Source organism: Amblyraja radiata, chromosome 15, assembly GCF_010909765.2.
Source record: "Amblyraja radiata isolate CabotCenter1 chromosome 15, sAmbRad1.1.pri, whole genome shotgun sequence".
In the NCBI taxonomy this organism is placed as follows: Eukaryota; Metazoa; Chordata; class Chondrichthyes; order Rajiformes; family Rajidae; genus Amblyraja; species Amblyraja radiata.
In genome coordinates, this window is record NC_045970.1 from 49777050 (window position 1) to 49802927 (window position 25878).

Sequence of the window (25878 nt, forward strand, 5' to 3'; positions counted from 1 at the left end):
AAACCACCTCTTTCCCAGAGATGCAACACCTGTCCCTTTACCTCCCCCCTCTACTCCATCCAAGGACCTAAACAGTCTTTCCAGGAGAGATAGAGGTTCACTTGCACCTCCTCTAACTTCATCTACTGTATCCGCTGTTCCAGGTGTCTACATCGGCGAGAGCAATGCAGGCTCGGCGATCATTTCGCTGAACACCTCCGTTCAGTCCGTCTTAACTGATCTGATCTCCTGGTGGCTCAGCACTTCAACTCCCCCTCCCATTCCCAATCTGACCTTTCTGTCCTGGGCCTCCTCCATAGTCAGAGTGAGGCCCATCGCAAATTGGAGGAACAGCACCTCATATTTTGCTTGGGTAGTTTGCACCTGAGGCATTAACATTGATTTCTCTTTACTTCAGATAGCCCTTGCTTTCTCTCTTCTTCCCCTTCCCCGTTCTCCCACTCGTCCTACTGTCTCCGCCTACATTCTATCTTTGTCCAACCCCCTCCCGACATCAGTCTGAAGAGTTCCCAGCTACAAAGACAGATGTGTACAGCAATTCGTTCTTCCCCCGCACAATTAAAGCATGGAATAATCTCCACCCTACTATAGTTACCCAACCAGATGCAACTAAATTTAAAGTAGCTCTTTCTTCCCAATAACCCTTTGTGGCTTAAGTCCTCCCTCCACCACCTCCAGTTTAAATTCCATTTGGAATATTTTGGAGGACCAAGAAACCAAGAACCAAGGGTCTCGACCCGAAACGTCACCCATTCCTTCTCTCCATAGATACTGCCTCACCTGCTAAGTTACTCCAGCATTTTGCATGTACCTGCAGTTTGTTCTATATTGACGAGTCATTGCACTAGCCTGGGCTATCTTAGAGCATCAAAGATTGCAAGCACTTCTGCAATGATACACCAATAAGAATTTCTGGGCATGAATATTTATTTAATGGTACAAAATTCAAATGACTGACAAACATAGGTTACACTGATCAGAGCACCGTACTTATTTACGAGATAGTCGATGTGGAAAAGGTTGGTCCATTATTGTCGGAGTTGTGTAGCAGCAACTATAGTTCACCATCTTCACATTGTTCAGGGAAATTAATCAGTTCAATTCACAGCAGTGAGTTTGTGTGCCGCAGGGGGGAGGTCAATGATGTAGACTTGGTTAAGGAAGAGGACATGCATTATGAAAATACATTGACAGTAGCTTAGCTTTGTTTACGGTGCGGAAACAGGCCCACCGGATCCGCGCTGACCAGCGGTCCCCGGATATCAACACACACCAAAGACACTTTTTGCATTTACCAAGCCAATTTTACCTGCAAACCTGTATGCAGAGCTGCCAAGTTTTGTCAAAGCATTTCAGTATTCTAGTACCTGAAAATCAGTATTTTGCTGAGGAAATCAGTATTTTTACGCAGTACCATTTCACTGAAAAAAATGTTATTTTATGTGCGGTCACACCCATGTAAGAGTATAAGAATGTATAACTTTGCTACCAAATGACATGTCTTCTAAGCACCTTACTTGACAGTGCATTCATTGCCATCTCTTTGTAGACTGCTGTTTGAATGGCTGCTTCCTGCTTTTAGCACGAGACGATGATGTAGAAGCCATTTTGAAAGCCTCCCTCTCCCTCCATCCTTCCCTCTCTCTCTCTCCCCCTTTCCCTCCCAACCTCCCTCTCTTCCTCCTTCCTTTTTTCTCTCCCTCCCTCTTATTCCCTCCCTCCCTTTCCTCTCCACCCCTCCCTCTCACCCCCTGGAGCCCACCACCATTCTGTAAAATCAAGGCCAATCCCAATGTAACTGCAATCCCACTGGTAACCTTTCACCACTATACTTATCCTGAATTCTACCACTGCCTGAAAAATAAGCAAAGGCTCAACTTCCACTGAGAAAGAGAATTCCAAAGACTCATTGTTATACGAGAATTTTCCCAAACTGTCTGAAGCCCATAGCGCTGTGGCCATAGCACTATGTTTAAAGCCCATAGCGCTCCAGCCGGTAGCGCTATATTTAGAACCCATAGCGCTGTCGCCGACAGCTCTTCGTTTAAATTCCCACGCGTTAAACTGACAGCACTGTTTAAACCTGTAGCGGGACAGGCAGATCAAAGCTTACAAAAATAATCATCCAGATATTGAAATTTAAAATACTAATAGATCTGCTATAATTTTTAGAGGTACAGTATGACTTTTTACATCCTTACATTTTTTAAAGCAGCAAGATCTTAAGTCAATTTCACCGGGTTATTATTTTTCCATTGGCGAGCAGTATATTAATGAAACAGGAAGTTGGGCCGATTTTAAAAAAATCCATATTTAGCAACGCAAAATCGTACATTAGTATTCTTATCACATTTCTGTATAAAATATAGAAAATCCGTACTACTTGGCAGCTCTGTGTATGTCTTTGGAGTGTGGGAGCGTAGTCCGGAACGAACCCGGGTCTCTGGCGCTGCAAGCGCTAGTAGGCAGCAACTCTACCGCTTCTCCACTGTGGCCGCCCTGGCCAAGCCGACACCTGCATCAACAACCCACTGCCACTGCTAGAACAACGGAACTTTAAGTTCAAATTACTCAAAATGTTTAAGAACTTTAAAACTGAAGGGATAAGGATAGAAGAGGTGTGAAATGTGCTAGAGGTGACAGAGATGAACAGACATAAAGAATGAGATAAGCATAAAAGGTGTGTGAATTGTTAAACCAGACTAAGAAATATAGGCTGAGGAGGGGGGGAAAGAAGAGAGTGTGTGAGAAACCAGGTGGGGCACACGGAAGAGGGGGAAGAGAAACAAAAGAGTTGCTTGTAGGTTAGTTACCCGAAATGTAATAATTCAATTTATAATTGCAAGCTACCGAAGTGGAAACAGGTACTGTTCTTCCAGTTTGTGGCCACACTCTGGGAAAGGAGCCACGGCGGCCCAGGACCCAAAGGTCTGAAGAAGGGTCTCGATCCGCAGTTACCTATCCTTGTTCTCCAAAAGATGCTGCCTGACCCACTGAGTTGCTCCAGCACGTTGAACTATTAGAGATGGGACCATAATGTGCTTGAAGGACAAGTTGGTGCCAGAAATGTGGCGACTCTTTATGTACTGCCTCAGTGAAGCTGACTATTTTTGCACTACAATCATTGCACTTTCGTACTTATCTATGATTGTGCTTAACTAAAGTATGACTTTTACCAGATTGTATGCAAAACAATGAATTTCACTGTGGATTGATACAAAGTGCTGCAGCAACTCAGCGGGTCAGGCAGCATCTCTGGAGAAAAAGGATGGGTGAAGTTTCAGGACGGGACCCTTCTTCAGGCAGGTTATGCAGCATCTTAGGGTAAACATGAACTAGGTGATGTTTTGAGTCAGGACCCTTCTTCAAAGGAGTTTGTGCAAACCAGCACCTTCAGTTCCTTGTTTCTACACAATATTTTCTGCTTCACAATCTAGCAGTTTCTGTGACTGGGTAGTATATAAAGAATTTGGGGAAATTAAATTGACAGGCTAAATCCCACTAGGAACAGGATGAAGGCAGGCCAAACCATTCCATGAGTCAGGCACTGGAGTTTCAATCTAAATGTCTGGGCTGAATTTCAGTCCATATAGGTCAGTTTAGTTTAGATATAGCATGGAAACGGACCACTGGGCCCGCACGGATCAGCGATCCACGTACACTAACATTGTCCTACATACTAGGGACAATGTACAATTTTTACCAAAACCAATTCATCTACAAACCTGTAGGCCTTAAGAGTGTGGGTGGAAACCGGAGCGCCTGGGGAAAACCCATGCGGCCAAGGGGAGAACGTACAAACTCTGTACAGATAGCACCCGTAGTCAGGAACTAACACAGGTCTCTGGCGCTGTGAGGCAGCAACTCTACTGCAGTGCCACCCCCACTCTGTACTTGATCTCTGCTATTTATACATCATTTATTCCCTAAAAAAAGCCATCACTAGTTAAGGATATCATTTCTTCATTCTTCAAGTGATCCAGTAGTTTTTTCAAAGGAGCATATTGCCACAGGGTAGATATACTTCCCAGCATTACCAACTTGTGCTTTGCTCTAGTCAGCGCTACATTTAATCTTCGCCAGTCCTTCAGTAGTTCTCCGAGCTTGTGAGGAAGAAAGTTCAGTGGAGTTATTATACTTTGCACAGTGTATACTTTGCAGCAGACGCCAGACATCAGAAGAGCAGGAGCCAGCATGAAGGAGCGCCCGCGACAGATAACAGATGAACCACATCCAATGTTTGGACAGACACCATATCCCAGCCGCCTAAAGTCGAGGAAAGGTTTTCTCAACTGTGCGACTCCTCTTGGAGGCTGGCATTACAACAGGTGAAGCCAGAGTCTCCATATGGGATGATAGAATATCCATTCCACCTCCCTCAACTACCATGGGACTAACGGCAAGAGAGCAACTCCCTCCTGGTGCAGACACAAGTTGGGCCAGATGGAATTGCCTCAATCGATTGAGAACTGTTGTTGTCAGGGCCAAGGTGTCTCTAAACAAGTGGGGATATAACTGCAACTATGTCACCTGTAAATGCGGTATTGAACCACAAACAATGGAACACCTGCTGAAATGCCCTCAACTGGAAAACCAATGCACAGCTGCCAATCTCGCTGCCTACAATGAAGACGCCTAGAAGTGTGTTCAGCTCTGGCTGAACAATATCTAATCTTGTAATGCGGACTCGATAAGAAACAGACAGAATGTTTAGGAAGAAACCGCAGGTGCTGGTTTAAACTGAAAATAGACACTAAAAGCTGGAGTAACTCAGCGGGTCGGGCAGCATCTCTGAAGAAAAGGAATAGGAGAGGTTTTGGGTCGAGACCGAAGATGAGTCTAGACCTGAAATGAAACCTTTTCTCCAGAGATGCTGCCTGACCCACTGAGTTACTCCAGCTTTTTGTGTCTATCTTTGGACTTACAGCAGAGTTTGGTAACAGTAAGCAGTGCGAACATCATTTCACTCACCTTTCCTTCACTGTTACTCCGAACAAAGGACAGAATGATGACACTTTTGTCTCGGCCCTGGTACTTGTCCACTGTATTCACCTCAATGGCGCTAAAGGCTTTGTCCCTCGTCAGTATCGCGGAGACTGCCTTAAGCTGCTGTCTGTACGGTGCAATGATCCCGATGTTACAGGCCTTGCATCCCGCCTGTTTTCAAAATAAGCCAAGAATGCATGTCAGCCACAGAAGTGTCATCCTCCATCACACGGTTCAGGATTACTGCCTCATCAAAACGACAGGCTGTGCTGTGGATGTTGTTAAGCGACAGAGAGGAGGTGCAAAACAAAGCTTGGGAACATTAAAATTATAGTTTAGAAATACAGCATGGAAACAGCATGAAGACGACCAATAATCACCCATACACTATTTCTATCTTATGCACCAAGGACAATTTACAGGAACCAATTAATCTACAAACCGACACATCTTTGGAGTGTTGGAGGAAACAGGAGCACCCGGAGAAAACCCACATGGCCACGGGGATACTGTTTCCACACTATCTCTGAAGTCTAAAGACTTCATTTGAGGATTTGTGACAACCATCAGAAATCAGGCGGCTGTTTGTCATTATCAACATTAAATTAATGTTCTGGAGTACGTGACAATTGCTCTGACTGGTTCTAAGAGCACAATGTGCTCAATACTTCATGTTGGTGGGGTGTGTATAGTTCCTTCAAAGTCAGGCAGACCTACCTTTAGTAAAGCCGTGGTCAGGCAGTACACTAATTCAGCCTCGGTCAAGTTACTCACTCCACACTGTTCTTCAGTCTCAGGCGCTGGTACCTTGGACAAACAGAAAGCCTCAAATGAAATGAGTGACAAATTCTATACAATACAGAAACCCCTCACGCCACTCTCCCCCCTCTCCATCCACATGACAGGTGCATTTTTCGATGCAGGAAAAATGTTCCTGATGTTGGGGGAGTCCAGAACCAGGGGTCACAGTTTAAAAATAAGGGGTAAGCCATTTAGGACTGAGATCAGGAAAAACGTTTTCACCCAGAGTTGTGAATCTGTGGAATTCTCTGCCATAGCAGGCAGTGGAGGCCAATTCACTGGATGTTTTCAAGAGAGAGTTAGATTTAGCTCTTAGGGCTAAAGGAATCAAGGGATATGGGGAAAAAGCAGGAATGGGGGTGCTGAGTTTGGATGATCAGCCATGATCATATTGAATGGCGGTGCTGGCTCGAAGAGCCGAAAGGCCTACTCCTGCATCTATTCTCTATGTTTCTATGACTCTCCTGCTCTCCAGCACCCCAAAGGGAAGGGTGTTTTGTTCTGCACCGATGTCACTACCATTTCCCCCATCCAATCACTTAGGTTCACTCTTTCCCAGAACAAAGCAACAAAAATTCCTGCAGGTCATCATTCCTGCAAAATTTAATATCTTTAAATCAAATTCATCATTTCGCTGAACACTTGCGCTCAATTCTGCCTTGGGCTACGTTATCTCCATTTGCCAAGCATTTTATCTTCCCTTCCAATACTGACCTTTCTGTCCTGGGCCTCCTCCACTGTCAGAGTGAGGAACAGCACCTCATATTTAGCTTGGGCAGCGTACAACCCAGTGGTATGAACGTTGATTTCTCTAATTCCCGCATTCAACCTCTCCCCCCCCCCACCCCCCCCCACCCCCTCCTACTAGTTCCATTGTTCACATCCTTTGTATCGCCTGTCATTAGCACATCCTCCCCAGCCAAACTATGGGTCATTATAATAATAATAATAATCTTTATTACGGACTCAAGGTCCAGACATGGGGCAACATTACATTAAAAATGCATTGCATATCAAATATCATAAAATACATATAAAATCTTGGTATATCACTTATAAAAACATCATAATTTATATATTTTTTAAAAACAATGCACAAGTTAAAAATCCAGATTAAAAGATGATCAATGTCCTATAACGAGACTACGATACCAGTGTCTCCACAACTGGGATTCGTAGCGTGTAGTGCTAATCCTTATGTTTGACAAGGCCACAATAAGCACATTTTTAGAGTCATTTATCCTGCAAATGAATTTATACATGTGATGTCTTAGGATAGCTTCTAAAGTACTGACTCCTGCAGCCACAAACATATTGCTGGCACTGCACCATCTAGGTTGCCTTAGCAGTGTTCTCATGGCATTGTTATATGCCACCTTTAGTCTCTGCATACTTGTCTTTCCATAGTTCGACCACAGGTGCGCAGTATAGAGTGGTGTCATTATGGACTCCACCCTTCCTGTGATAATCTGTTGCCGGTTCCGACCCAAAATATCACCTATCCCTTTTCTCCAGAGATGCTGCCTGACCTGCTGAATTACTCCATCACATTGTCTCTATAAACAAGCATCTGCAGTTCCTTCCTACACAAATTGAATATCATGTCACCGTGGATGTGAAGAGGATGTTTCCACTAGTGGGAGAGTCTAGGATTAGAGGTCATAGCCTCAGAATATAAGAGGAAGGAGAGGAGGAGGAATTTCTTTGGTCAGAGGGTGGTGAATCTGTGGAATATTTTGCCACAGAAGGCTGTGGAGGCCATCAGTGGGTATATTTAAGGCAGAGATAGATAGATTATTGATTAGTATAGGTGTCAGAGGTTATGGGGAGAAGGCAGAATGGGGTTAGGAGGAAGAGATAGATGGCGGGGTAGACACAATGGGCCAATAATTCCACTCCTACCACTTATGAACTCACCTGTTCAGTGTTAAGGAAACAAACTGGATGACTAGGTTCCAGAGCATCCTTCAACCAGGAAGCGTGCGTGTCGAGCTCACACCACTTGGACAGCTTTAACACTGCAGTCGCCACTTGATCCGATCCGCACATCAACTTTCCCTCGTACATTAGTGTATTACTTAGCGACATAATCGTTCTGTGGAGGGTGACAAAGGTTTATTACAGCACCGCCTGAAACACTTGCAATAAATCACATGTATGGCCTACTCCTGCTCCTATTTTCTATGTTTCTATGTATGACTCGAAGCAAGTACCTGTTCATTCGGTACTGAACGTTCAGCTGAACCACGGCATCAAGATTCTTCTCCAGGCGCTTAAACAGACTCTCATCCATTCCCAGAGCTCTGTTGGCACAGAATAAGGTCATGTGATAGGAGTAGAACTAGGCCAATCGGCCCATCAAGTCTACTTTGCCATTCAATGGTGCTGATCTATCTCTCCATCCTAATCCCATTCTCATGCCTTCTCCCCATAATCTCTGTCACCTGTACTAAGCAAGAATCTCTATCTCTGCCCAAGACCTGGGTTAGATCCAGATTACGGGTGCTGTCTGTACGGAGTTTGTACGTTCTCCGTGTGCGTGTCTGTGGTATGGGGTGCGCGTGCGTGTGTGTGTGTGAGACGTTTCTTTATTTTTTCCTACGCCCCGCAAAAATATACCAAATATATAATGTGGCCATGTTGCTAAAATCTTTGGAGGCCCCTGCCCGATAGCTTCGGCAGTTCTTTGTTTCTACATTTTGTCAGAGGTGAGAGTTTGTTTCATTAAGCACTTAATGAATTCCAAGATTATCTTCAAATTCACGTTCTTCCAACTGAGGTCGTACCTGGCATGTGAGCTCTGAATGACGGGTGGTAACTGTTGATGATCGCCCACCAGCACAAATCGATCCGCGGAAAATAAGGGTCCCAGGCAGATCAACTGATTGATCTGGGACGCCTCGTCCACAATACAAAAATCAAACCTCCTTTGACCAAATAATGGATGCTTCATTCCCATGCAGGTTGTTGCGACCACCAGCTGAAACACAACGACTCGGCGTTACACCTTCCCTGGCACTGCCTGCATTTACACAAACCCATTGGCAACATCACAAAGAACATTATGCCTGATTAAACAGCTTGGTAATGACTTCCAGTTGAACCATTGAGTTTCCATGAGCGTAGTTGGAGGCGGGGTAATGATAGCATGCTCCTTTCAGTAAGATTTGGCCGGGAGCAAGCAAAGAATAGGAATAATGAACACACCGAAGGTCAATGAAATCACCTCATACTTCGCTTGGGCAGCTTACAACCCAGCAGAATGAATGTGTCGGAAGGAACTGCAGATGCTGGTTTACACCAAAGATAGACACAAAATGCTGGAGTAACTCAACAAGACAGGCAGCATCTCATTCCTTCTATCCAGAGATGCTGCCTGTCCCGCTGAGTTACTCCACCATTATGTGTCTACCAGCGGAATATTGGTTTTCGAATTTCAATTAACCCTTGCATTCCCCATCTCTCTCCATCCCTCCCCACCCCAGTCGTGCTAGTTTGTATCCCTTCATTGTCACCTCTTCCATAGCCAACAATGGACCATTGTGGGCTCCACCTTTCCTTGGTCATTGGTGCCAGCTCTGTTTTGTTCTGCAACTTTTTGTACCTTGAGTTTCCCTCACCCCCCGATTCTGAAGAAGGACCTCGACCTGAAATGTCACCTAATCCTTTTCTCCAGCGATGCTGCCTGAACCGCTGAGTTACTCCAGCTTTCTCTGCCTATCTTCAGGTCAATGATAAAGTCATACCTCAGTGATGGTTACCAAGACTATTTCCACACTGAAGTCTTTAATTTAAACACAAATTGGATAGAGTGGATGTGGAGAGTGTTTCCACTAGTGGGAGAGTCCAGGACTAGAGGTCATAGTCTCAGAAATAGAGGACGTTCCTTTAGGAAGGAAATGAGGAGGCATTTCTGTAGTCAGAGGTTGGTGAATCTGTGGAAATCTTTGCCACAGAAGGCTGTGGAGGCCAAGTCAATGGATATATTTAAGGCAGAGATAGATAGATCGCTCAGAGGTGTCAGAGGATATGGGGAGAAAGCAGCAGAATGGGGTTAGGAGGGAGGGATAGATCAGCCATAATTGAATCGCAGAGTAGACTTGATGGGCCGAATTGCCCGATTCGGCTCCTATCACTTATGACCTTAAATAATTATATTGGCATTCAGAGATTACAGGTGGATAGAGGACATATGGTGGGCAAACAATGCTGGCAAGGTGGCACTCATTAGGAGGTTGGAAAGTAGTATTAGGTAGGGGAAATGTCTAGTGTGCAAGGCAACGTGGCAGGTGGATATGCAGTGGCAGTAATTCAATGCAACTCAGTGGAACATCTAGACTTTAGTTCTAGAGCTACGTCATTCAGGAATAGTCATTCCGTGGGTGTCAGGGGAAAAGTCAAGAGAATGGGGTTGTGAGGGAGAGATAAATCAGCCATGATTGGATGGAGGAGTAGACGTGATGGGCTGAATGGCCTATTTCTACTCCTATCATTTATGAATATAACAATGTTATTAAAATATGCACATATATACGTTCGATTTTTGCATGTGCTTGTTTGGGAATCAGCACCAGGTTAGAGTGGAGGATGGAAAAGAGAAAATGGAAGCAAACATGGGGAGGGAAGGCACAGAGGCCCGAAGGAACAAGCGTGAAGAGAGCACACATAGATAGGAAAGGTTTAGAAGGGAGAAAACCCCCCACAAATTGCTGGGGTAACCCAGCAGCATCTCCGGAGAGCAAGAATAGGTGATGTTTCAGGTCGGGATACTTCCCCAATCTGAACACAAAACCCAACATGAACTGTTGCCTCTTCATGTTCTCCAGCGATGCTGCTTGAACCGCTGAGTTACTCCAGCACTTTGTGTCTTTTTTTGTAAACCAGCATCTGCTGTTCCTTGTATTTAAGGTGTTCATGGACATGGGCCAAGCACGGGTATATAGGCTAGCTTAGTTGGGGTGCCTTGGTCGGCATGGACGCGTTGGCCAAGGGATCTGTTTCCGTGTTGTGTTACTTAGTAGTCAAGGCAACATGACACTTACTTCACTCTTGTACAGCCCTTCCAGCTCAGCCAGGTTTCGGATTGCTTTCCTTTTGCAGATTTCCTCATCCGTAAATTTCTGGATATCGGAGTGAACTTTCTGCTTCCGCCCCAAACGCAGGAAGCCCACTTTGAATCGAATCAGCTTCAGCAAAATGTTGTCCACGGCGGAATGGGTGTAACTGGTAACGAGGACGCTGAACCCACAGGCGTAAAGAATCCGCACCTCGCCGAAGAAAAGAGAAAATAACCAATTCAGTACATATCCAAAGTAACCACGAAAAGAGCTACAAAGGAAGACACAATGTGCTGGAGTAACTCGGCGGGTCAGGCATTATCTCCTGAAGGTGATGTTACACGTAGATAGGGTGGTCAAGGCAGATTTTGGCACATTGACCTTCACCAGTCAAAGTATTGAGTATAATAGTTGGGAGATCATACAATTGTACAAGACATTGGTGAGGCCACATTTAGAGTATTGTGTTCAGTTTTGGGCACCATGTTATAGGAAAGAAGATGTTGTCAAGCTGGAAAGGGTGCAGAGAAGATTTATGAGGATTTTGCCAGGACTCCAGGGCCTGAGCCATTATTATTATTCATTGGAGAGCAGGAGGATGAGGGGTGAATTTATAGAAAATCATGAGCGGAATAGATTGGGTAAATGCACAGTATTTTGCCCGGAGTAGGGAAATCGAGAGCAAAAGGACATAGGTTTAAGGGGGGGGGGGGGGGGAGAAAGTTTTAATAGGAGCCTAAGAGGCAACTAGTTTTTTCTTACACAAAGGGTGGTAGGTATATTGAACGAGCTGCCGGCGGAGTTGTCGAGGCAGGTACTTGTCTTACCAAAGTGCAGATGGTGGTAGTTTTCCCCGTACCAGGCATGCCGACAATCAATGTGTAATCATTAGAAAGCAGCACGCGCTTCATTGCTTGTTTCTGAGGCTTGTTCAGGCCTTGAATGCAAAGAAAAATGGATCAGTTAAACAAGTCCCAGCTTCCAGAGCAAAGGAAAGATAATTGCAGGTGGAGCATGGAGCAGGATGAAGGAGCGCAGGGGATGACTGTAGCCAAGGAGGCTGAGCCCAGAGGGTGGGCAGGAGTTAGTCCAAGGAAGTGGGAAGATAGTCATTTAAGAGTAGGGCTAGGTGGTGGGTGAAGGAAGAGCATGAGCTCTGATGATTGAGGGTAGCGTAGCGCAAGTTTAATTTAGTTTATTGTCACATGTACCAAGCTACAGTGAAAAGCGTTTGTTGCCCGCTAACCAGTCAGTAGATAGACAATGCACGATTACAATCGAGTCACTCACGGTGCACAGATACAAGATAAAAGGGAATAACGTGAATAAAATTTAGTGCAAGATAAAGTCCAGTAAAGTCTGATTAAAGATAGTCCAAGGGCCTCCAATGAAGTAGGCAGTAACTCAGGTCTGCTCTCTAGTTGTTGGTAGGATGGTTCAGTTATCTGATAACAGCTTGGTAGAAACTGTCCTTGAACCTGGAGGTGTACTCACTTCTGTGCCTCTCGCCTGATGAGAGAGGGGAGAAGAGGGAGTCACCGGGATGAGACTGGTCCTTGATTATGCCGGTGGCCTTGCCGAGGCAGTGTGTGAATCAATGGAGTCAGTAAAAGGGAGGTTGGTTTGTGTGATGGTCTGGGCTGCCAAGAGACTGCCTGTGAGCTCCACAGTTAGGGCAGAATGGGTGAGGAAATTATTAGAGGCAAGCAAGACCCTCCAGGGCAGCAGGAGAGCAGGTTGGTGAAGAGCAGGTAGATTAGGGCGAGGCGGAGAGGGACGCTCCAGGGAAGAAATTGTTTCGAGCTCCAAGGAGTGGGAACACCGGGGCCAAAACTATGCACAGTATTCCAAGCCTGGTTTTGCCAGTACTCTGTCCAAATACAACAATACGTCTTTGTTCCTAATCTTCAATCCTATTGTATTCAAAGCCAATGCAGAAAAACAGGCTGCATCCTGACCACAACAAGCCTAGAAATAATGATCAAAGTGACTGCATGTAGCCACATTTTCATACAACGCAAAAGGCCACCATTTGGTTCATCGAGTTTATACTGGCTCTCAGTGCAATTTCATCCCATTATATTTCTCTTTAACTCATTTAGTTTCACATGTCCATTAACCTAACTGTCCTTTAGACTTTAATCTTTAGACTTTAAAGATACAGTACGGAAACAGGCTCTTCGGCCCACTGAGTCCGGGCTGCCCAGCGATCACCCTGTGCACTAGCACCATCCTACACACTCGGGACAATTTACGATTTTACCAAAGCCGAATTACCCGACAAACCTGAACATCTTTGTAGTGTGGGAGGGAATCAGGGCAACTGGAGAAAACCAACACGGTCACAGGGAGAACATACAAACTCAGTACAGACAGTACCCGTTGTCAACATCGAACCCAGGTCTCTGGCGTTGTAAGGCAGCAGCTCTACCGCTGCATCACTGTGCCTCCTCTGATTCCATTTCCACCACTTAATGAAAGATGATTTAGATTCAGCAATTAATCTACTCACATTTGTGTCTCTTCGAGGTATTGGAGTAAAATGGAGCACCTGAGGGAATCCCATGCGGTGAAAGGAAGTATTTGCAAACTGTATGCAGACCAAACCACTGTGGTACCAAAGTTCAATTTATTAACTCCCAAGCTAATGGCTGTTGTAAATCTTACCCTAATACCAGTAGAGTGTATGAATTATCTTTGATCGGACTTTACTGGCTTCACCTTGCACTAAACATTATTCCCTCATAAGGTCATGTGATAGTAGAATTAGGCCATTTGGCCCATCAAGTCTACTCCGCCATTCAATCATGGCTGTTCGATCTCTCCCTCCTAACCCCATTCTCCTGCCTTCTCCCCATAACCTGACACCTGCACTAATCAAGAATCTATCCATCTCCGAATTAAAAATATCCTCTGATGGCCTCCACAGCCTTCTGTGGCAAAGAAATCCAGATTCGCCACCCTCTGACTAAAGAAATTTCTCCTCATCTCCTTCCTAAAAGAACGTCTTGAAAGATGCACAAGTTTATCGTATCTGTACACTGCATATGGCTTTAATGGAACTATGTTTCCGCTGACTGGTTAGCGCTCAACAAAAGCTTTTCACTGTACCTCGGTACGCGTGGCAATAAACTAAACTTAATATGGCAATATGAAATAGACAGATTACCTTTCAGAATATCAGCCACTGCTTCCGTTGCATCATGTGGGAGTACAGTGCTCAGGTAAGGTACAAACTGCGGTGGCCTCATTCCTACTACGAGTTCCCGAAGCTTATCACTGAGGAAATACAGAATGGCTTCTCATTCTCATCATTCTTCACAGATATTATTTAAAATCACACAAAGATTGAAAAGACTAGGCTTGTATTCATTGGAGTTTAGAAGGATGAGGGGGATCTTATAGAAACATAAAATTATAAAAAGACTGGACAAGCTAGATTCAGGAAAAATGTTCCCAATGTTGGGCAAGTCTAGAACCAGGGGCCACAGTCTTAGAATAAAGGGGAAGCCATTTAAGACTGAGGTGCGAAAAAACCTCAAGTCACTTTTAAGAGAGTTAGATAGAGCTCTAGGGACTAGTGGAATCAAGGGGTATGGGGAGAAGGCAGGCACGGGTTATTGATTGGGGACGATCAGCCATGATCTCAATGAATGGCGGTGCTGGCTCGAAGGGCCGAATGGCCTCCTCCTGCACCTATTTTATATGTTTCTATTAGGGAGCTCATTTAAATTTTTGGAACAGTGCTTGTAATGTATCTCTCAACATGTTTTGAGACAGTAAGCAGCATACTTTACTCTAATCCAGACTGTTCCTACAGAACTGGAGCTATCCAGCGCGGACGGAATTATTTGGTCCATCCACCAGAGGACATAGGTTTAGGGTGAGGGGGGAAAAGATTTAATAGGAACCTGAGGGTCACCTTTTTCCACAGAAGGCAGTGGGTATATGGAACAATGGCAGGTACTATAATAACATTTAAAAGATATCTGGACAGATACATGGATAGGAAAGGTTAAGAAGGATATGGGCCAAATGCAGACTGGTGTAGATGGGGCATGGGCAGGTTATGTTTCCATGCTTTATGACGTTCACACATATTGCCATGTAATTCTCATTTTACTGGACAATCCCTGGTGCAGTCATTTTCATGTTATATTTTTACATGCCTTTGTAAATCCAAATATATAACTGCCTCTTTTTTTCATGCTGATTACAACTTCAATTTGAAGCTCAAATTAATTTGCTGAACACCCTTTCTCTTTCACAGAAAACAGATCTTAATCGTGTTATGTTTTCCAAAGCTTCCTCAATAATGGACTTGGGACTTTCCTGGTGAATCCTTGCAGGAGAAATAAACATCTGCCTAACATTTTTCCTCCATTAATATGACAATCATTAACTTATACAGTAGGAAATAGGTCCTTCTTTCCAACTTGACCACGCTGACCAAATTCCCGCCTGAACTTCTTCCATTTGCCTGCGCTTTGTCCACATCCCTCTAAATTATCGAATCCAATTATTTTACAGCCTCTGCCCATGTTGCCAGGACTACATCTCTAAGTTTCACACTAACAGCAAACATTGAAATTATGACTTGCATCTAACTTGCACCACGCGGATAAGCACATTTCATCATTTTCACTGCAGTCCCTTCTTTTTGCTGGTGACTAACCTGACTGCGGATTTTTCCATCAATTTAGAAAGATTTCCCAAATGCGTGCTCATATTTCCAACTCCCTCGTCGTGATCAAGTCTGAAGATAGTTTCCTGTGGCAGCCTGGAGAGGTTCCTGCACAAAGTAGAGCTTTTAGGAACTCCAATATATACGTATGTAGAACACCAAATTGTGAGCCATTTTGGGCCTCTTATCCGAGGTGCGATGTGCTGGCGTTGGAGAGGGTCCAGAGGAGGTTTACGAGAATGATACCAGGGAGGATTGGGTTAATGTATGATGAGCGTTTGATGGCTCTGGGCCTGTCAGCACTTGAGTTTAGATGGATGAGGCGAAATCTCATTGAAACCCACTGGAAATGAGTGGCCTAGTTATGGTTATGGAAGGGCGTTATCTTTAATATTATCAAATTTAAAAAGAATGAATTTGTGCGTGGCCTAACGTTCTTCCAGGTTGGACCATAATTAAAAACAAATATTCTAAATGTCAAAACATGGAACTACAGATACTGGTTTATCAAGGAAAGCCATAAAATGCTGGAGTAACTCGGCAGGTTAGGCAGCATTCCTGGAGAAAAACACAAAAAGCTGGAGTAACTGAGCGGGTCAGACAGCATCTTTGAAGAAAAGGAATAGGTGACGTTTTGGGTCGAGACTCTTTCGAGAAACATGGATAGGTGACATTTTGGGTTGGGACCCTTCAAAATGTTGTTATATTCACATTAGGCAACAAGCTTTCAAGTTGCGGATGTATATGGAAAATCCCTATGTAACTTCTGTTTGATTTTGGCCAATTCTTCCTCCAAAATCACGATTAAAGAAAGAGTTCTCACCGATCCAATGAACAAGTAATCAGGGAAGAGTGGACTTCGGTGACATATCCAGAAGACACAGCAAGCAGCACTTTCTCCTGTCCACTTAGTACAACTCTGTCGCCAACCATTAACGCTGTTTTCGATATGCACCCAGTTTTCCTTGTGAATTGATGCTGGTATTGTCCATCAGAAAGGTTCAGCACACTACCACTCCGTACTAGATTAGCAACACAATATCCTTGAGACTCCCTATTGAAACAAAATCAGCCAAATATCAATGCAATATAATACATGATTTCATAAGTAGTACAATGATCTTGTTTTCAGATCAAAAAGAAACTAGTAAAACTACACTATTATACCACCAGTGTAAAATCTCCAAAATCAATATAGTATTATCTGATTTGACCGTCTGGCAGGCAAAACCAGGCTTTTCACTGAACCTCAGTACATGTGACATAAAATAAACAAACCTAATATTGGGCGGTCATGGTGGCACAGCGGTAGAGTTGCTGCCTTACAGTGAATGCAGCGCAGGAGACCCGGGTTCGATCCCAACTATTGGTGCTGTCTATATCAATGCCACCAGGGTAAAGAGATTTAAATAATTGAGCAAAATGTTGCTATACCTTCTTGAATCCCATTTTCAGCACACATCAACCTGACAGTTAAGTCCTTCAGAACTGGCTTACCCATAGAAGACAGAGGATAGTGGAGGAAGTGCGTGTTATTCTTGTTGAAGGTTTGTGACCAGTGGAGGTTTACGGTGCGGGGATCTTTGCTTGTGATTTGACACCGTGGGCCGGAGGGCCTGTTCTCGTGCTGTACTGTTCTATGTTCTGGTAAAACATATCATAGAAAACCTCTTCCATTTCACACCCCAAAATTTAAAAACACTTGGACCTTGTCCTCATCCCATCTGCAACAAACTCATCCGTTCCTATGCTCACCTGTCTTCTGCCGAATGCATCCAGATGTTTTTGGACCCTCCTTTACTATCAACTGCATATGCCTCAAGGTTGCAGAGAAGATACCAGTGCCGAAAATATTGCAGATGCATGGGCTCCAAGTGCTGAGTTTCCTGCTGCAGAATAGGGCTCACATCTGTGGGCGCAAAACATTCCTCCATCTCTTGCTCCACTGCCCTGCAGAATAACAATAAACTTGTCATTCAGCGCCTGTTCCACAGACAGTTTCAGTGTTTTTCTTCATTCTTTATTTCAGTGTACAGAGCATTCACTAACTTTTACATTTTATAAGTTTTCGCACAAAAAAAAATTCCGAGGTGACATCATGGATAAATTCACATGAAGCATATAATTGAGATTGGGATAGGAATACATTATTAGTGCAAGGCCTGCCTGGTCCGCTGAGTTACTCTCGCGCTTTGTGCAGTTCCTTCAGTTTCACATTCTTACATATCAGATTCCATTGTTTCTTATCTTTGTGTCCCAGCTTATCACCATCATAACCCTTCCAAATGGACGGCAGTGTTGCAGCGGTAACGTTGTTGCCTTACAGTGCTGGAGACACAAGTTTGGACCCGGCTGTACAGAGTTTGTACATTTTCCCTGTGACTGCGCGAGTTTTCTCCGGGTGCTCCGGTTTCCTCCCACACTACAAAGGCATACAGGTTAATTGGCTTCGGTAAAAATTGTAAATTGTCCTCCGTGTGTGGGATTGTGCTACTGTACAGGGTGATCTCTGGTCGGCGCGGGCTTGGTGGGCAGATGGGCCTGTTTCCGCGCTGTATCTCGAAAGACTGAAGTAAATGGTTTTTAAAAACCATCGCACACAAGCTCTTTTAATTGCCAGATGGAAGATAGACACAAAATGCTGGAGTAACTCAGCGGGTCAGGCAGCATCTCTGGTGATATAGGTAACCATTCGGGTCGAGACCCTTCTTCAGAACTGAAGAGTGGATACCCTGATTAGATGCTTGCTCATAGCTTCCTGGTACATTCCATTGTCATAAGGTGATAGGAGCAGAATTAGGACATTCGGCCCATCAAGTCACTCCGCCATCCAATCATGGCTGATCCATATCAGTCCTAACCCTATTCTCCTGCCTTCTCCCCATAATCCCATGCCTTCTTAGTACCATCCTACTTTGCTTCCCATACTTTCCCATCATTGGACACTCCTGCACATTTTTGTTATATCCCTGCAATTGAACTTGCCTCATTTTCTTGATAGAGCCCCAATAATAGGACATCATCATCATCCTTTATTGCCATCTTGCAAAGCAACAGTTGTACAGTGCAAAATGAGAAGACGTTTCCCAGGGAATACCGGAGCATTGCACATAAAACTTAAACATTTCACGCATAAAATAAAAACAATTAAAAAAACAATCCAGTTACTGATAAAACAGTACGAATAGTTTAAAAAAGTGTAGGTAAAAACAGCAACATTAAAATACAAGTAATAACAGTCATAAAATGTCCAGGGTAGCTGATTTAAGTGGCCAGAGCCAGTGCCAGAGTTATTACTCAGTGCCAGTTATTAAATTGTCAGTGCAAAAGCAGCAGAATCAGGTGGAGTGACTGCTGTATAAAGCACATACCTGCTGTATAAAGCACAGTTGCGTCGCTGAGAGCAGAACCTGCAAGCCTGCTGGTCGCCGATGAGAGGAGGCAGTGGAGCAAGGTGTGCATTCATTCTCTTCGGCTCTGCCCAAACTAAGCCGTTGGTTAAATAGAAAGCAAGCTGGTTCCTCAGCTTCAGCAATTCTAGGTGAATAATAAAATAGAAACAGCTTCAGGTAAAATACAAAAGTTAGTGTGGATGAAACCTGAAGAGAAAATGGAAGAATGATAACACTTTTGTCTTGCTTTAGCTGTCATTTAATCTCACTTGCAATATTCCCTTCACTTCTGTTCTTCCTTTATTTACAGTTTAATATTTGTTTAACTCCAGTTTAATAATTCTTTATTGTCATGTGTGCACAGCCGAGTGAAATTCTTTTTGACCGTTTACAAAGAAAAAGTCTAAAGTCCGATCGACATGTTAGAGGTACTGCAGAAACCCCGATCCAGGTAAGGACAGTTGAGTCCCAGGCTGCTGCAGGCCCTCGACCCTACGTCACAAGTGATAGGAGTGGAATTAGGCCATTTGGCCCATCAAGTCCACTTCGCCATTCAATCATGGCTGATCTTTCACTCCCTCCTAACCACATTCTCCTGCCTTCTCCCCATAACCTCTGACACCTGTACTAATCGCGTCCCTCTCCTCGCCTGTGCCTGTATGTCCCGTGGGGTGCCTCCTGCAGCTGACCTTCTCCTTGTGTCCATAGTCACCAGCGGCTCCCTCATCGACTCTCTGGTCCAGGACTTCCGAGCTTCCCCTTGCAGGCAGCTGCCCTCTGGGCCCTTCTTCGCAGTGGCGAACCAGGCCTACCGCTGCACGTTGCCGTGGGTGGCCCGCTGGCTCTTTGCTCTCGTGGGCTGCTTGTTCTTTGCTGACCACCGGGAACGAAATCTAACTCTTTCTTGAAATTATCCAGTGAATTGGCCTCCACTGCCTTCTGTGGCAGAGAATTCCACAGATTCACAACTCTCTGGCTGAGAAAGTTTTTCATCATCTCAGTCGTAAATGGCCTACCCCTTTTTCTTAAACTGTGACCCCTGGTTCTGGACTTTCCCCAACACGAGTAACATTTTTCCTGCATCTAGCCTGTCCAATCCCATAAAAATTCCATGTGTTTCTTTAAGATCCATTCTCATCCTTCTAAATTCCAGTGAATATAAACCCAGTCAATCCATTCTTCTATCATGTCCACTATAAGATCCTTCCTAGAGTTTTTCACCATCAAACAAAGACTGTGCGTTAGTAATAAGCATTTTCTAAATTCTTGATACCTCTCCTGTCCATGTGGTTGCCTGGTACTGGATACATGGCACCGGTCTTGAGGTAGAGGAGAAACCCAGCCTCAGGATCTTCCCTGAGTTCTTGGCTCATCAAAGTGTACAGAATGACCTGTGGGGAAAGGAACGTTAAGCTTTACTTTTGGGCATCTAGCTTTAGGTGGACCCAAGTTAAACAAGTTTTAACTGCAAGTACGATTAACCACCACCACCTCTATATGCCTGTGTAAAAAGCTGTAGTAACTCCATGGGTTAGACAGCATCTCTGGAGAAAAGGAATAGGTAACATTTTGGGTCGAGACCCTTCTACAGACAGTGAAAACAGTGATCTATGTACACTTTCTCCATGGCAAGAATGAGCAGATTTGTCACCACAGCACAATAAGGGGCTGCGTCTTCAGTAGCAGTTAATCACCTTACCTGGCTTCTGTGCTCCACCGAGTTAGATTCCTTCCCGGTTTTAAGCTCCAAAGGCATGACTCTGTTTTGGGTCATGGACCGACGATGAATTTTAACAGAGGCTGTTACATCAATCTTGCCTTTCAAGCCAAACCTTGGAGACCAAATATTCTCTTCAACATCTTCAATATCAAGAATTGTGATACCACAAGCAGTATCTGATTTGACTAGGTCACCATCACTTGGACTGGAAAAACAATAGAAAAAATTAGTGCAACTAATAAAAACTCAAACAATGAAAGATGTAATTTATTCATCACAGGTATGAGGCAATACAAACTGGGCAAGGTCTATTGGGGTACGATATAGACGGAGAGTGTACAGTTTGTGTGTTCTCCCCATGACCGCGTGGGTTTTCTCCCTGAACTCCGGTTTCCTCCCATATTCCAGACGTACAGGTTTGTAGGTTAACTGGCTTCAATAAATTGGGAATTGTCCCGAGTGTATAGGATAGGCCTAAAGTATGGGGTGGTTACTAGTCGATATATCGTTAACCTAAAATAAACATGGGTAACGATGGGGCCTGATGACATATTGAGAATAAAAAGGACCTTGATGTTCAAGTCCAAATATCCCCACACTAACAGCAGCGCCCCTGGGAGTTTAACAGTCCAATAAGCTTATTCCCCCGTCGCATGTTCAGTGCTATTCCACTGCAGGTACATGCACTGCACTTGCTCAATGTACATTCAATGCAATATTAAACAACACTTACAGTTTAAGCTGCAATTGGCATTTTCCAGATTGAGGGGTGTCGCGTATGTAGTCTCGCGCCCAGGTCACAAACATTGGCAGGTACTCTTCTATTGCATTCATCACATCTGCTTGATTCAGACTCAAGCTGTACCTGCATATTAAGAAAAGGACAAGATCGGGGTTAGTCCAAAGAAGGGTTGACGTCGGCTTTTTCAACGCTCAATGGATTTGTCCAGAGGATAGCCAACCATGAAAAGTGGCATACCTAGCTGCCTCAGACAGCAATATGGATCTTCTATTTCTTTTCAAATGTACTTGTTACAAAGCACAAAATATGAGAGTTTCAATTGCTGAATACCAAAATGCTTTCTGTGGTTAGATTCTGTGATCCACCAGCAAACCTCATTATAGATAAGGAAGGAACTGCAAATGCTGGTTTATACCAAAGAAAATACATAAAATGGTGGAGTAACTCAGCTGTTCAGGGGGCATCCCCGGAGAAAAGAAATGGGTGATGTTTTGGGTCAGAACACTTCTTCAAAGTGAAAGATAGAGTCTGGCGGGAGTGGGGGGGAAAGAGTACTGGAGGCGAGAAAAGGCCACAACAAAACAGGGCCTGCAACAGATTCTCAGGAACGGTGAAGTCCATGATGGCCTAGTGTTGGCTGGGGAAGATGTGCTAACGAGAGGGATACAAGGATGCTGCCTGATCCGCTGAGTTACTCCAACATTTTGTGTCTAACCCATTACTGATAATGCACATTTTACGTAAGGAAATAAGTCTGGCTGTTCAAAAAAAGGTGAGGGTAGGGTGGAGGGTAAACTACAACAGACCCCATAATTGAACTCCCTCAGGACCCAACCTAATAAAGCCAAAGGGAAAGGGCATCAAAACTGGAATGTCCATTTGCAAGTGTAATAGTTGCTTAGCAAGGTGTTTGGTGGGGGCACAAATACCATAACTTTCTGACACTTTTGTGAAGAGAAATGTCACCCTGTGATCTCAGTGGTAGGTTTTTCCACACAGAGAATGGTGAATATCAGGAAAAAGCTTTTGCAAAGGTGTTTGGACAGGTACTCAGAGTAATACAGCACGGAAACAGGCCCTTCTGCCCAACTTGTCCATGCCAACCAAGATGCCTCAGCTACTCCAGTCCCATCTGCCCGCATTTAGCCCATATCCCTCTAAATCTGTACCTGTCCCAATGTCTTTTAAATGTTGTTATAGTACCTGCCTCAACTATCTCCTCTGGCAGTTAATTCCATGTACCCTCCACCTCTGTGTGAAAAAACTCCCCCTCGCGTTCCCATTAAATCTTTCCCCTCTCACCTTAAACCAATGTCCTCTGGTTCTTGATTCCCCAACTCTGGGTAAAAGACTGTATTCACCCTAGCTAAGCCTCTCATGATCTAAAACAACTCTGTATGATCACCCCTCATCCTCCTGTGCTCCAAGGAATAAAGTCCTAGCCTGCCCAAGCTCTACCTACATGGCTCAGGCCCCCAGATCCTTGTAAATCCTCGTAAATCTTCTCGGCATTCTTTCCAGCTTAACAATATCCATCCTATAGCATGGTGACCAAAACTGAACACAATACTCTAAGTGCAGCCTCATCGACATCTTGCACAACTGTAACATAACTCAGTTAGGAAAAAATGTAGAGGGATTCGGACCTTAAACGGCAAATGGCTCGAGCATAGGCAAGCATCAAGGGCAGCATGAAGGAAGTGGGCTGAAAAGGCCCTTTTCTGTGCTGCACGTTTCTGTGACCAGGAATTTGTCAGAAATAATGCTTACATCTCTCCCAGGTACTTTGGAGCACAGATGGTTTGTGAGGCAATTTCTTCCAGTTGGCACTGTGCAAATCTGTTGCTTGTCACCGCTTTTTGAAAGATCTCATGAACTAAAGTGCCAACCAGCATCTGTATTGTCCCCCTTTCACAAGCCTGGAGAACAAAAAAAAAAAAAAGAAAACATATACATTGTAAAATCAAAACAAAGAGTTCGGTACTGAATGACCTACTCTACCAAGAACAATAGCACAGTATTAGTTTACTTTTAGACTTTTAGAGATACAGCACAGAAACAGGCCCTTCGGCCCACCAAGTCCACGCCAACCAGCGATCACCCTGTATACTAGCACTCTCCGACACACTAGGGACAATTTACAATTTTTAAACAAAGCTAATTTACCAAAAAACCTGCACGCCTTTAGAATATGGGACAAAACCGGATCATCCGGAGAAAACTCATGCTGCCACAGGAAGAACGTACAAATTCTGTGCAGTGAGCATCCATACTCAGGATTAAACTCAGGTCTCTGGCGCTGTAAGGCAGCAACTCTACCGCTTCGCCACTATGGCGCCGCTACCTGATGAGATTTCTGGGTACATTCAGTGCCCTCCATAATGTTTGGGACAAAGACCCATCATTTATTTATTTGCCTCTGTACTCTACAATTTGAGATTTGTAATAGAAATAAATCACACGTGGTTAAAGTGCACATTGTCAGATTTTATTAAAGGGTATTTTTATACATTTTGGTTTCACCATGTAGAAATTACAGCTGCGTTTATACATAGTCCCCCCATTCCAGGGCACCATAATGCACCACAGGTGTTTGTAATTGCTCGGGCGTGTTTAATTGCCTCCTTAATGCAGGTATGGAGAGCTCTCAGCTTCTAGTCTTTCCTCCAGTCTTTCCATCACCTTTGGAAACTTTTATTGCTGTTTATAAACATGAGGACCAAAATTGTGCCAATGAAAGTCAAAGAAACCATTATGAGACTGAGAAACAAGAATAAAACTGTTAGAGACATCAGGCAAACCTTAGGCTTACCAAAACCAACTGTTTGAAACATCATTAAGAAGAAAGAGAGCACTGATGAGCTTACTAATTGCAAAGGGACTGGCAGGCCAAGGAAGACCATCTCAGCTGGTGACTGAAGATTTCTCTCTACAATAAAGAAAAATCCCCAAATACCTGTCCGACAGATTAGAAACACTCTTCAGGAGTCGGGTGTGGATTTGTCAATGATCACGGTCCACAGAAGACTTCATGAACAGAAATATGCAAGATGCAAACCACTGGTTAGCCGCAAAAATAGATGGATCGGTTAGTTTGCCAAGAAGTACTTAAAAGAGCAACCACAGTTCTGGAAAAAGGTCTTGTGGACAGAGGAAACAAAGACTAACTTATATCAGAGCGATGGCAAGAGCAAAGTATGGAGGAGAGAAGGAACTACCCAAGATCCAAAGCATACCACCTCATATGTGAAACACGGTAATGGGGGTGTTATAGCCTGGGCATGTATGGCTGTTGAAGGTACTGGCTCACTTATCTTCATTGATGATACAACTGCTGATGGTAGTAGCATAATGAATTTTGAAGTGTATAGACGCATCCTATCTGCTCAAGTTCAAACAAATGCCTCAAAACTCATTGGGTGGTGTTTCATTCTACAGCAAGACAATGATCCCAAACATACTGTTAAAGCAACAAAGGAGTTTTTCAAATCTAAAAAATGTTCAATTCTTGAGTGGCCAAGTCAAGCACCCGATCTGAACCCAACTGAGCTTGCCTTTTATATGCTGAAGAAAAAACTGAAGACTAGCCCCCCAAACAAGCATAAGCTAAAGATGGCTACAATACAGGCCTGGCAGAGCATCACCAGAGAAGACACCCAGCAACTGGTGATGTCCATGAATCGCAGACTTCAAGCAGTCATTGCATGCAAAGGATATGCAACAAAATACTAAACACGAGTACTTTCATTTACATGACATTGCTGTGTCCCAAACATTATGGTGCCCTGAAATGGGGGGGGGGGGGGGGGGACTATGTATAAACACTGCTGTAATTTCTACACGGTGAAACCAAAATGTATAAAAATGGCCTTTATTAAAATCTGACAATGTGCACTTTAACCACATGTGATATTTTTCTATTACAAATCTCAAATTGTGGAGCACAGAGGCAAATAAATAAATGATGAGTCTTTGTCCCAAACATTATGGAGGGCACTGTATCACCAGGGGTGTGGTGCTATATAACTCAGGCATTACAAATTATCATTAATGGAATATCAATCATCGGCATCAAAATGAAGACATAGTGCAAGCTGGAAACTATAATCCATTAGGCAATCTGAAATTTAGTTAAGCTTAGAGATACAGTGCAGAAACAGGCCATTCGACCCATGCGTCTGTGCCGCCCATTGATCCCCACACACTATCACTATTCTGCACACACACTGGTGACAATTTACAATTTTACCGGTCAATTAACCTACAAACCTGTACGTGTTTGGAGTGCGGGAGGAAACCGGAGCACTCGAAGAAAATCCACGCAGGTCACGGGGAGAACGTACAAACCCAGTACAGACAGCACCCGTAGTCAGGTGGAACCCGGGTCTCTGGCGCTGTGAGGCAGCAACTCTACTGCTGCGCCACCGTACTGCTTCTCACTCCCTCAGAATCTCGAATCACTGACCCTGTCTGGGTCCTGTGATTGTATCAAACAG

General features: G+C 44.2%; 1 protein-coding gene across 1 annotated transcript in view; it reads right to left on the reverse strand.

The window, feature by feature from the left end:
• Positions 1-909: 909 nt before the first annotated feature.
• dna2 (DNA replication helicase/nuclease 2) overlaps positions 910-25878 on the reverse strand; it is a 29975-nt gene continuing 5006 nt past the window's right edge. Inside the window, exons 5-22 of the mRNA XM_033034379.1 lie at positions 23153-23301; positions 21374-21505; positions 20620-20845; positions 20194-20311; positions 18900-19065; positions 17284-17478; positions 16352-16582; positions 15520-15636; positions 14014-14123; positions 11672-11781; positions 10830-11054; positions 8574-8767; positions 8001-8090; positions 7705-7882; positions 5704-5793; positions 4972-5157; positions 3957-4103; positions 910-1145 (exon numbers count right to left, since the gene is read on the reverse strand). Coding sequence (XP_032890270.1) covers positions 1098-1145; positions 3957-4103; positions 4972-5157; positions 5704-5793; positions 7705-7882; positions 8001-8090; positions 8574-8767; positions 10830-11054; positions 11672-11781; positions 14014-14123; positions 15520-15636; positions 16352-16582; positions 17284-17478; positions 18900-19065; positions 20194-20311; positions 20620-20845; positions 21374-21505; positions 23153-23301 — 2712 coding nt within the window. The 3' untranslated portion in view covers positions 910-1097. The remainder of the gene's footprint in view (positions 1146-3956; positions 4104-4971; positions 5158-5703; positions 5794-7704; positions 7883-8000; positions 8091-8573; positions 8768-10829; positions 11055-11671; positions 11782-14013; positions 14124-15519; positions 15637-16351; positions 16583-17283; positions 17479-18899; positions 19066-20193; positions 20312-20619; positions 20846-21373; positions 21506-23152; positions 23302-25878) is intronic.